At 43.2% G+C, this 13400-nt stretch overlaps 1 protein-coding gene across 1 annotated transcript in view; it reads left to right on the forward strand.

Annotated features, from left to right (window-relative positions):
• LOC126108186 (neprilysin-2-like) overlaps nt 1-13400 on the forward strand; it is a 246429-nt gene that overhangs the window by 100446 nt on the left and 132583 nt on the right. Inside the window, exon 5 of the mRNA XM_049913426.1 lies at nt 8619-8833. Within this exon, the coding sequence (XP_049769383.1) occupies nt 8619-8833 (215 nt within the window). The remainder of the gene's footprint in view (nt 1-8618; nt 8834-13400) is intronic.

Consider the following 13400-nt stretch of genomic DNA (forward strand, 5'->3'; position numbering starts at 1 on the left):
GAAAGCAGGATTTTGACAGTAATTTTGAAAGTGCTTTCCCAGGAAACGTGCAAGCAGAAAGGAATGTTGATTAGAAATGGGCAAAACTCTCGGGTTCAATCTACAACTCAGCAGCATTGGCCTATGGAATAAAAGGAAAAAGTAATAAGGAGTGGTACGAGCAAGATTTGGAAGAAATGGAACCAGTCACTGAGGCTAAACGGAAAGCCCTGCTTGCTTACAAAAGAAACCCAAATGAAAGAACTCGAGATGACCTACGAAAAGCAAGAAACAGGGCACAGCAAACATCCAGGAGATGCGCAGCAGGTATACAGAAAGCGGCCGATCCTGGGGATGCTAAGGCAATGTACGATGGTATTAAGAAAACAAATGGACCAACTGTCACAAAAACAGCTCCTCTGAATTCCAAGATGGTTGAAGTCATTACTGATGAAGGCAAACAAATGGAACGCTGGCTTGAACACTACCTCGAGTTGTATGCAGCCGAGAATGAAGTTAACAAGAATGCATGTGACGCCATCAAACAAATGCCAGTTATGGAAGAACTAGATACAATACCTACTATGGAAGAACTTAGTAGAGAAATAGATTCTCTTGCTAACGGAAAGGCCCCAGGTGAAGATGGGATCCCTGCAGAGGTCATTAAGTATAACAAATCTGTTCTTCTCAAACATTTATATTCACTTATCACAACCAGCTGGGAAGAAGGTTATGTCCCGATGAGTATGCGGAATTCGAGGATAGTTACTCTATATAAACAGAAAGGGAACAGAAGTGATTATAACAATTATGGAGGCATTTCATTACTAAGTATACCCGGGAAAGCTTATGCAAGAGTCATCCTAATGCGATTACAAATCTTAGCTTCCAGAATGTACCCAGAATCTCAGTGTGGCTTCAGGCCCGGCCGATCAACCGTAGATATGATCTTCTCCTTAAGACAGCTACAAGAGAAATGTCGTGAACAGCAGAGGCCACTTTATATTGCTTTCATTGACCTTGTTAAAGCGTTCGATTTAGTGAGCAGAAATGGGCTTTTCAAACTGTTGCAGAAGATTGGATGTCCACCTAAACTACTACAGATAATTGTCTCTTTCCATGAGAAAACACAAGCAACAATCTGCTTCAACGGTAAAACATCAGAAGCATTCCCTGTTAATAGCGGTGTGAAACAGGGGTGTGTGTCAGCTCCTACATTATTTGGGATTTTCTTTTCCCTTCTGCTCAGATTTGCCTTTGAAGACTGTGAGGAGGGAGTGTATCTACATACGAGGTCTGATGGAAATCATTTCAACATTGCTCGCCTCAAGGCCAAGACCAAAGTAAATACAGTTGTTATCTGTGAGTTGTTATATGCGGACGATGCAGCTCTAGTAGCGAACACAGAAGATGAGCTGCAGTATATAGTCAACAAATTATCACACGCATGTGAAAAATTTGGTCTACTCATCAGCCTTCAATAGACTAAGATCATGGCGCAGAGCACTACCAACCTTCCATCCATCAGCAGTGATGGCAATCCTCTCCAGGTAGTTGATGACATTACCTGCTTGGGATCCGCAATATGTAGCAACTTGTCCATGGACACTGAATTTACTAACAGAATCGCAAAGGCATCATCTGTAATGGCTAGATTGAAAAACAGAATATGGAACAACGGACTGCTTACCACAAAAACTAAAGTAAAACTCTCCAACGCTTGTGTTATAAGCACCCTTCTCTATAGCTGTGAGACATGGACAACTCTTTCTAGGCATGAATCTCGACTCAACAGCTTCCATCTCCGCTGTGTCCAGAAGATCTTTCAGATCTCTTGGAGAGACAGAGTACCCAACACCGAATAGAAAAGCAACTGGAATAACTCAACAGAGGAAAGTCCACTGGACCTGACGGGATACCAATTCGATTCTACACAGAGTATGTGAAAGAACTTGCCCCCCTTCTAACAGCCGTGTACCGCAAGTCTCTAGAGGAACGGAAGGTTCCAAATGATTGGAAAAGAGCACAGGTAGTCCCAGTCTTCAAGAAGGGTCGTCGAGCAGATGCGCAAAACTATAGAGCTATATCTCTGACGTCGATCTGTTGTAGAATTTTAGAACATGTTTTTTGCTCGAATATCATGTCGTTTTTGGAAACCCAGAATCTACTATGTGGGAATCAACATGGATTCCGGAAACAGCGATCGTGTGAGACCCACCTCGCTTTATTTGTTCATGAGACCCAGAAAATATTAGATACAGGCTCCCAGGTAGATGCTATTTTTCTTGACTTCCGGAAGGCGTTCGATACAGTTCCGCACTGTCGCCTGGTGAACAAAGTAAGAGCCTACGGAATATCAGACCAGCTCTGTGGCTGCATTGAAGAGTTTTTAGCAAACAGAACACAGCATGTTGTTATCAACGGAGAGACGTCTACAGACGTTAAAGTAACCTCTGGCGTGCCACAGGGGAGTGTTATGGGACCATTGCTTTTCACAATATATATAAATGACCTAGTAGATAGTGTCGGAAGTTCCATGCGGCTTTTCGCGGATGATGCTGTAGTATACAGAGAAGTTGCAGCATTAGAAAATTGTAGCGAAATGCAGGAAGATCTGCAGCGGATAGGCACTTGGTGCAGGGAGTGGCAACTGACCCTTAACATAGACAAATGTAATGTATTGCGAATACATAGAAATAAGGATCCTTTATTGTATGATTATATGATAGCGGAACAAACACTGGTAGCAGTTACTTCTGTAAAATATCTGGGAGTATGCGTGCGGAACGATTTGAAGTGGAATGATCATATAAAATTAATTGTTGGTAAGGCGGGTACCAGGTTGAGATTCATTGGGAGAGTCCTTAGCAAATGTAGTCCATCAACAAAGGAGGTGGCTTACAAAACACTCGTTCGACCTATACTTGAGTATTGCTCATCAGTGTGGGATCCGTACCAGATCGGGTTGACGGAGGAGATAGAGAAGGTTCAAAGAAGAGCGGCGCGTTTCGTCACAGGGTTATTTGGTAACCGTGACAGCGTTACGGAGATGTTTAACAAACTCAAGTGGCAGACTCTGCAAGAGAGGCGCTCTGCATCGCGTTGTAGCTTGCTCGCCAGGTTTCGAGAGGGTGCGTTTCTGGATGAGGTATCGAATATATTGCTTCCCCCTACTTATACCTCCCGAGGCGATCACGAATGTAAAATTAGAGAGATTAGAGCGCGCACAGAGGCTTTCAGACAGTCGTTGTTCCCGCGAACCATACGCGAATGGAACAGGAAAGGGAGGTAATGACAGTGGCACGTAAAGTGCCCTCCGCCACACACCGTTGGGTGGCTTGCGGAGTATAAATGTAGATGTAGATGTAGATGTCTTTCATCGTGCAAGCACAACCAGCATCTTTGCACTCCTGAGTAATCGACGTCTAAGATGGTTGGGACATGTCAGGTGCATGGATCCTGAACGGATACCGAAACAACTGCTGTACGGAGACCTTCAGGAGTGTGTGAGGCCAGTGGAATGACCGCATCTTCGTTTCAAGGATGTCTGCAAGAGAGACATGACCAAGACCAGAATCAATACAAGTCGCTGGGAAAGCATTGCAGATGACCGTGTCAAGTGGCGAGTAGCTGTGCGCAACGGCGTCAAGCTCTCAGGGGACGAACGCACACAGGAACAAATCAGGAAGAGGACAAAGCGAAGAGACAGAGCGGCTTCTGTTCGAAGTCCCTCAAATCTCACATGTCCAAACTGCAGCAGGGTCTGCCACTCTCAAGTGGGACTTTTTAGCCACATCAGACGCTGCAGACTCTGAACCAAGCATGCTACATCATCATCCCTCAAGGATGGACGGATGCCTTTAAAATATAGAAGTATCTGATACATAACGTATTACAGAAAACATAAGATAAATACCTACTCTACAAGTCATAATCTATACATATACCAGGATATGATATTGACATTTTCAGACCTGTGGAATTTACTGTCACAAGACAAATAATACTAGGTCAAAACTACAACATTACACCACTAACTATAGAAATAATTACAGAGGCAAGGTAAATTACTAGAATTACAATATTTAAGTTTAATCCATGCAATCAAACCTTCAAAATCGGCAGAACAGAAAAGAAAAATTTCAGAGCCTAAGTATACGACAAGGGAGCTGACTCGAAAAACTCACAATGACTGGTACAGACCGGAATAATATACTCAATCATGAGTAGGAATCAATCAGCCACATAAGCTGTAGTATTTAAGGATATGCTGATTCATGAGAGAACAAAATAATGGAAAAATATTAGGGCCTGAGTTTATGATGTGGGGACTGACCCATGAATTCAAACCACACCAGGTACAAACCAGCAAAATATGTTTCGATACAACAAAATTAATAACGTCCATAATCATATCAATAAGTTCAATTCTATGCAAAGAGTAAATGCAAGAAACATCCAGCCTCAATCAATGGTTTTACATTCTCCTTGAGTACACACACACACACACACACACACACACACACACACACATCTGTCCACAACTTAAGTTCCAATCAGATATAGTATAGCCATACTCAGGATAAATACAGGTAAACAGAGTCATAGTTAGCTTTGAATGAAGACACAATCCAGTAGCTTGAGAACCAAAATCAGTGTATGAAAGCAGACATGTATACATGATGCTATATTGCCTGTACTAGTAAATGTCTTCCACACTATTTACTAACTGTCCATACAACCTAACCTATGTACACTAAGACCTAGAAGATTCATTTACAAATGATAAAAAAATACATACTGATTTAAAGTTACTTAATGTATTGGAAAGTCGATCTCCCAACTTGAGGGAAAAAAAACACATGCATTTACGCTGAATAACACTGTCTTTAGCACTCTTGGCTAACAATTCAGAAATATCGTTCACAACACAACACAGAACCAAAAATATACAAAAGTTCAAAAAATGTCCGACAGATGGCGCTTCATCTGATCGGAATAACAATAATTAGCATAACAAAGTAAGACAAAGAAAAGATGATGTTCTTTACATGAAATGCTCAATATGTCCACCATTATTCCTCAACAATAGCTGTAGTCGAGGAATAATGTTGTGAACAGCACTGTAAAGCATGTCCAGAGTTATGGTTAGGCATTGGCGTCGGATGTTGTCTTTCAGCATCACTGGAGATGTCGGTCGATCACCATACAACTTGCGACTTCAGATAACCCCAAAGCCAATAATAGGACGGACTGAGGTCTGGGGACCTGGGAGGCCAAGCATGACGAAAGTGGCGGCTGAGCACACGATCATCACCAAACGACGCGCGCAAGAGACCTTTCACGCGTCTAGCAATATGGGGTGGAGCGTCATCCTGCATAAACATCGTACGTTCCAGCAGGTGTTTATCAGCCAGGCTGGGGATGATGCGATTCTGTAACATATCGGCGTACCTTGCACCCGTCACGGCAGCAGTTACAAAACCAGAATCACGCACTTCCTCGAAGAAAAAAGGCCCGATAACAGTAGATGTGGTAAATCCAACCCATACCGTGACTTTCTAGTCGTGCAATGGAGTTTCCACAACAGTTCTAGGATTTTCGGTAGTCTAAATTCTGCAGTTGTGGGCGTTGACAGACCCTCGGAGCGTGAAATGAGCTTCGTCGGTCCACAGCACGTTACTCAACCGATCGTCATCTTCCGCCATCTTTTGAAACGCCCACACCGCAAATGCCCTCCGCTTCACTAAATCGCCAGGTAACAGTTCACGATGCCGATGGATTTTGTACGGATAGCATCGGAGGGTACGCCTAAGTGCCAACGAAACAGTAGTGTATGGAATGCCGGTGCGACGTGCGTCTGCACGAGCGCTGACTTCCCCGTCCGTAGACGAACCCGCTACAGTCTCCATTTCTTCCTGAACTGTCTCAGCAGCATTACGCCTTCTGCTCGGTCGGCCACTACGGGATCTATCGTCTAAACAACCCGTGGCTTCGAACTTCGAAATCATTCTCGCCACAGCTGCATTTGTCAACGGACCTTTACTTGTTCGAATCCCCTTCCTATGGCGATAGGATCGTAACGCTGAAGTAGCACATTCCCCATTCTGATAATACAGCTTCACTAAAAGCGCCTTTTCAGGTAACGTTAACATTCTGCGACTGCTGGTGCAACTGATTCTCTCTCTCATTGCAGCTCCTTTTATATACGATTGTCATGCGCAGTCACTGACGTTTTGCTCTCCAGCACCATCTGTCGGACATTTTGTAAACTTTGTTTTTTTGTTGTTGTAATAAAACCTCATGTCATTCCAAGCATGTGTGTCAATTTGTACCTCTCTATCTACATTATTCCGTGGTTTATAAAGTTTTAAAATTTATACTGACTTTTTGATCACCCAGTACTTTGAACGCCTCCTGTCCTTACAAGGCTATCTGGAACACCATCTGCGGATACCATGTCAGCTTCCCCTGAGCTCAGGTAGGGCACCACCTCTATATATAATGAGAGCAGCCTCTCTCAAGAGAGAGAGGGGGTGGTTGCATGTGGAATACTTCCTATGGATACACTGGTAGCCTTCCCTGGTAGTCACTTGGCACAACTGCTCTAGATATGATGACAGACATCTTTCCTAACCTCTTCAAACATCTATACGTACTGCAATAGCTGTCATTATGGGACCAGTAGGAATACCTCTCCAACTTACCTCGACAGCTGTCCTAGGAGGTGCCAGTTGGAACACCTTGTCTAGTTACATTGCAATCTTTCTATGGAGGAACACTCCGAAATTCCTTCACCAGGGAAGACGAATGGAATATTCCAGAATTTGAAACACGAACAGCTGCTAGCATGAGTTTCTTAGAAGTAGATACCTTAGGGATTGCGAAGCAACTCAAATCGTTTGATACGGGCAAGTCTTCAGGTCCAGATTGTATACTGATTAGGTTCCTTTCAGATTACGCTGATACAGTAGCTCCCTACTTAGCAATAATATACAACCGCTCGCTCACCGATAGATGTGTACCTACAGATTGGAAAATTTCACACGTCGCACCAGTGTTTAAGAAGGGTATTAGGAGTAATCCATCGAACTACAGACCTATATCATTGACGTCGGTTTGCAGTAGGGTTTTGGAGCATATACTGTATTCAAACATTATGAATCACCTCGAAGGGAACGATCTATTGATACGTAATCGGCATGGTTTCAGAAAACATCGTTCTTGTGCAATGCAGCTAGCTCTTTATTCGCACGAAGTAATGGCCGCTATCGACAGGAGATCTCACGTTGATTCCGTATTTCTAGATTTCTGGAAAGCTTTTGACACTGTTCCTCACAAACGACTTCTAATCAAACTGCGGGCCTATGGGGTATCGTCTCAGTTGTGCAACTGGATTCGTGATTTCCTGTCAGGAAGGTCGCAGTTCGTAGTAATAGACGGCAAGTCATCGAGTAAAGCTGAATCAGGTGTTCCCCAGGGAAGCGTCCTGGGACCTCTGCTGTTCCTGATCTATATAAATGACCTGGGTGACAATCTGAGTAGTTCTCTTAGGTTGTTCGCAGATGATGCTGTAATTTACCGTCTAGTAAGGTCATCCGAAGACCAGTATCAGTTGCAAAGCGATTTAGAAAAGATTGCTGTATGTTATGGCAGGTGGCAGTTGACGCTAAATAACGAAAAGTGTGAGATGATCTACACGAGTTCCAAAAGAAATCCGTTGGAATTCGATTACTCGATATTCAACTAAGTACCTGGGTGTTAAAATTACGAACAACTTCAGTTGGAAAGACCACATAGATAATATTGTGGAGAAGGCGAGCCAAAGGTTGCGTTTCTTTGGCAGGACACTTAGAAGATGCAACAAGTCCACTAAAGAGACAGCTTACACTACACTCGTTCGTCCTATGTTAGAATACTGCTGCGCGGTGTGGGATCCTTGCCAGGTGGGATTGACGGAGGACATCGAAAGGGTGCAAAAATGGGCAGCTCGTTTTGTATTATCACGTAATAGGGGAGAGAGTGTGGCAGATATGGTACGCGAGTTGAGATGGAAGTCATTAAAGCAAAGACGTTTTTCGTCGTGGCGAGATCTATTTACGAAATTTCAGTCACGAACTTTCTCTTCCGAATGCGAAAATATTTTGTTGAACGCAACCTACATAGGTAGGAATGATCATCAAAATAAAATAAGAGAAATCAGAACTCGAACAGAAAGGTTTAGGCGTTCGTTTTTCCCGGGCGCTGTTCGGGAGTGGAATGGTAGAGAGATAGTATGATTGTGGTTCGATGAACCCTCTGCCAAACACTTAAATGTGAATTGCAGAGTAATCTTGTAGATGTAGATGTAGACATATTGTGGTTATAGAAATTTACTGTGTGTGGTGATTTAGAGTAAGAATTAAATGGCCTCTCATATGGATACTGCCCATTTCCTGACACGTTCATTGATGTCATTTGGTACTTACATTTACTGGGATCAGTACCACTGTTTGATCCTAGTGTTCCAAACTCTCCCTATACATGAGGTTTTCCAAGAGACGGTCAGTAGCTAAGTCTCAGATGTGAGATCTGAAGCAGGGAAGGGTCCCTTTGCAGCACGTCCAGTTGGTTTACGATCCCCCTGCGGCTGCCCTCAGCGCTGATCGAGTCCCGCGGCCTGGCGCCGCTCCAGAGGGTCCTGAAGGAGGACCTGGGCGGCTGGCCCGTCGTGGAGGGCGACTCGTGGGACGAGGCGGGCTTCGACTGGCTGCGCAGCATCTACCGCTTCCACAGGGCTGGCCACAGCACCGACTACTTCCTCAAATTCTCCGTGGGCACAGACTACAGAAACTCCACACGCCGCACCATCATTGTAAGTACTGCCGTGCTCCCACTCCAGTGGTTTATGTAGCATTAGGGTTAGGGATTTGGTTCAACCTGCATAGTAAACGTAAAGTGTATACCGGTATGCATTTTTCACACTCGAATTTATAATTCTGTGAGCCATATGTGCAAGGCTTATTGACTGAAGCATCTACATGTATATCTCCATCTGTATTTATACTGTGCAAAACACAGTGTTGTGCATGATAGAGGATACATCCCACTGCACCATTTATTGGGGTTTCTTCCCATTCCATTCATGTATGGAGCATGAGAAGAATATGATTGAATGCCTCTGTGTGTGCAGTAATTATTCTGATCTTATCCTCATGATCCCTATCTGAGCAGCACATGAGGGCTTGTAGCATATCCCTGGAATCATCATTTAAATCTGGGTTTTGAATCTTTGTTAACAAATTCTCTCAGGATAGTTTACGCCTGTTTTCAATTCAGTCCCTTCAGTGTCTCTGTGATACACCTCCATGGTTCTACCAATCTCTGAACATTCATGCTGCCCTTATCTCTATACGTTCAATAACCCGTGTTAAGAGCTGTTTGGTATGGGTCCTACACACTTGAGTAACATTCTAGAGCCAGCCACATTCCTGTTTGGTATGGGTCCTACACACTTGAGTAACATTCTATAGCCAGCCACATGAGAGATTTGTACATTCTATAGCCAGCCACATGAGAGATTTGTAAGTAAGCTCCTTTGCAAAGTTATTGAAATTTCCCAGTATTCTACGAATAAACCAAAGTCAACCACCTGCTTTACCCATGACTCAACCGTTGTGATCATTCCATTTCTAATCCCTACACAGTGTTACACCCAGGTACTTGTACGAGCTGGTCGATTCCAACAGTGATTCATTGATATTATAGTTATAGGATACTACATTTTTTTCGTTTTGTGGTGTGCGCTATTTTACATTGTGAACATTTAAAGATAGTTACCAGTCTTTGCACCACTTTGAAATTTTATCGAGGTCTGACTGAAAATTTATGCAGCTTCCTTCAAACAGTACTTCGTTATAAATAACTGCATCATCAGCAAAAAGTTTGAGGTTACTATTAATATTGTCTGCCAGGTCGTTAACACACATTATGAACAGCAAGGGTCCCAACACAGTTCCGTGGGGTACACCCAAAGTTACTTCTGCATCTGACGATGACTCTCCATCCGAGATAACACACTGCGCCCTCTCTACCAAAAAGTTCTCAATCCAGTTGCAAATTTCACTTGATATGCCATATGATCAAACTTTTGATAACAAGCGTAGCTTTTGTTCTGAGTCAAATGCTTTTTGGAAATCAATAAATACTGCATCTAAGTGACTGCCTTGATCCAAAGGTTTCGGTATTTTATGTGACAAAAGTGCAAGTTGGGTTTCACATGATCGATGTTTTTGCAATTCATCGTGGTTGGCTCTGAGGTCATTCTGTTCAAGACACCTCACTATGTTCGAGCTCAGAACATGTTCTAAGATTTTACAACAAATCGACGTCAGGGATATTGGACGCTAGTTTTTTTGGATCTGTTCTACTTCTCTTCTTGTAAACAGGTCTGATCTTTGCTTCATTTCATTCGCCTTTTTAGTTGCACAAGGATTAAATCGGGGCAATTGTGCTGGGTTTTCCTTTGGAAAGGAGCATTTGAAAACGGAGTTAAGAATTTCAGCTTTTGCCTTGAAACCCTCAATTTTAGGTCTTCCCTCCTTCGCTAAGGGCTGGATACAAACTTTCGTGCCACAAAGAGCCTTTACATATGACCATCGAAACTTCTATCAACCCCTTTAGGTCTAGCAAATATATAATTCGTGTTCCTGTAATTATCCTGCGACATATAAGTCGAGAAACATAATTACAGCACCTACACTGTTTCTTTCAATGGCAAAATCTTGGCCTTTAATAAAATTTAACAACACTGCAGACCCATGTCAAATATAATTATATATTTATTATGATAGTGTACTTTCTGAATTGGAACTAAGACTGTTCACTTAATGTGATGTAGGATACAGGTGTTCCGACGCTTTCAGAACATTTGTCCAAGACGTTTTTCGGGATTTGCGTATGTAGCAATCAATATGTACCTACAGACACCCTGCGTTTGATGTAATTAGAGGATATGATACTATACTGTTGTTATCAAATAAAACATAAACTCTGCAGCTTAATTATACAAATAACATCTAGTATGAATTCTCAGCAAATGAAAGTTAAAGTATGAATTTAAAGGGCTTAATTATACCGAACTACGTGTATTGATGTAAACAGAATGTGTTCGTGTGTTCGAAAATCGTGTTTTCTAAGGCTCCCTGCTCCCAGCTTCAGGAAGCACCTAAAGAAGATTGCGAGTTATGTGACTGAAGGAAGGTACGAGGGAAGGAAGGTTGGGTTTAATGTCCCGTCAACATCGAGGTCATTAGAGACGGACCGCAAGCTCGGATTGTGTCAAGAATGGTGAAGGAAATCAGCTGTGCGCTTTCAAACGAGCGATTTAGGGATATCATGGGGAACCTAAATCTGGATGGCCGGACGCAGGTTCGAACCGTCGTCCTCCCAAATGTGAGCCCAGTGTGCTGACCACAGTGCCACCTCACTTGGCACGCAGTCGAAATGTCGTGCAAGTACGGCGCAGATTACCGACAGAGAAAACACGATTTTCCAAGATGGCAACACCTCGCTGGTAAAGCCTGAAGACCTGAAAAGTATATACATATATACCTCTAAAATCTAATAATTCAGTACAAGTAAGCCATGTTTTGAATATATTAGAGGAAGCAGAAACTGTTAGATATAAAAAAGGAAATGCACAGTTCACATTGAATAATCAACTAGGATTGAAGCACAATAGCATTCTGGCTAACTTTAATTCTTTATTTGGTTAAGTATTAGTATTTAATGAGTTTCAGTATTATTCTGGCTTGTAAAGAGAGTGACCCGACAGTTAAAAGTACATAGTGTCATATTATACACACGATAGTTTCCGTTGCACCAGGCACGTAGTCCATCTTCATCGTTTATGGGGGCTGCTTCTAGAGTTACCAATACTGGGTTGCCCTGCCATCCCACCAGTGAGAAACTGCTATCTTCTACCATTCCACTAGGTACATTGCGTTGTGCCTCTACTAAGCACAGTACTGGCGACTGTTTTATAGCTTTTTTTTTAAAAAAAATGTGTGCCTTCTCACTATACAATATTTTTTCCTTTTTTATACATTGAAGCGACAAAAATCTACATCTACATTTCTACTCCGCAAGCCACCCAACTGTGTGTGGCGGAGGGCACTTTACGTGCCACTGTCATTACCTCCCTTTTCTGTTCCAGTCGCATATGGTTCGCGGGAAGAACGACTGCCGGAAAGCCTCCGTGCGCGCTCGAATCTCTCTAATTTTACATTCGTGATCTCCTCGGGAGGTATAAGTAGGGCGAAGCAATATATTCGATTCCTCATCCAGAAACACACCGCCGGCCGTGGTGGCCTTGCGGTTCTAGGCGCTCCAGTCCGGAGCCGCGCTGCTACTACGGTCGCAGGTTCGAATCCTGCCTCGGGGATGGGTGTGTGTGATGTCCTTAGGTTAGTTAGGTTTAAGTAGTTCTAAGTTCTGGGGGACTTATGACCACAACAGTTGAGTCCCATAGTGCTCAGAGCCAACCAGAAACGCACTCTCTCCAAACCTGGCGAGCAAGCTACACCGCGATGCAGAGCGCCTCTCTGCCACTTGAGTTTGCTAAACATCTCCGTAACGCTATCACGCTTACCAAATAACCATGTGACGAAACGCGCCGCTCTTCTTTGGATCTTCTCTATCTCCTCCGTCAACCCGCTCTGGTACAGATCCCACACTGATGAGCAATACTCAAGTATAGGTCGAACGAGTGTTTTGTGAGCCACCTCCTTTGTTGATGGACTACATTTTCCAAGAACTCTCCCAACGATTCTCAACCCGGTAACCGCCTTACCAACAATTAATTTTATATGATCATTCCACTTCAAATCGTTCCGCACGCATACTCCCAGATATTTTACAGAAGTAACTGCTACCAGTGTTTGTTCCGCTATCATATAATCATACAATAAAGGATCCTCCTTTCTATGTATTCGCAATACATTACATTTGTCTATGTTAAGGGTCAGTTGCCACTCCCTGCACCAAGTGCCTATCCGCTGCAGATCTTCCTGCATTTCGCTGCAATTTTCTAACGCTGCAACTTCTCTGTATACTACAGCATCATCCGCGAAAATCCGCATGGAACTTCCGACACTATCTACTAGGTCATTTATATATATTGTGAAAAGCATCGGTCTCATAACACTCCCCTGTGGCACGCCAGTGGTTACTTTAACGTCTGTAGACGTCTCTCCATTGATAACAACATGCTGTGTTCTGTTTGCTAAAAACTCTTCAATCCAGCGACTTGGCTGATCTGATATTCCGTAGGCTCTTACTATGTTTATCAGGCGACAGTGCGGAACTGTATCGAACGCCTTCCGGAAGTCGAAGAAAATAGCATCTACCTGGGAACCTGTATCTAATATTTTCTGGGTCTC

Source organism: Schistocerca cancellata, chromosome 11 (genome assembly GCF_023864275.1).
Source record: "Schistocerca cancellata isolate TAMUIC-IGC-003103 chromosome 11, iqSchCanc2.1, whole genome shotgun sequence".
Lineage (NCBI taxonomy): Eukaryota > Metazoa > Arthropoda > Insecta > Orthoptera > Acrididae > Schistocerca > Schistocerca cancellata.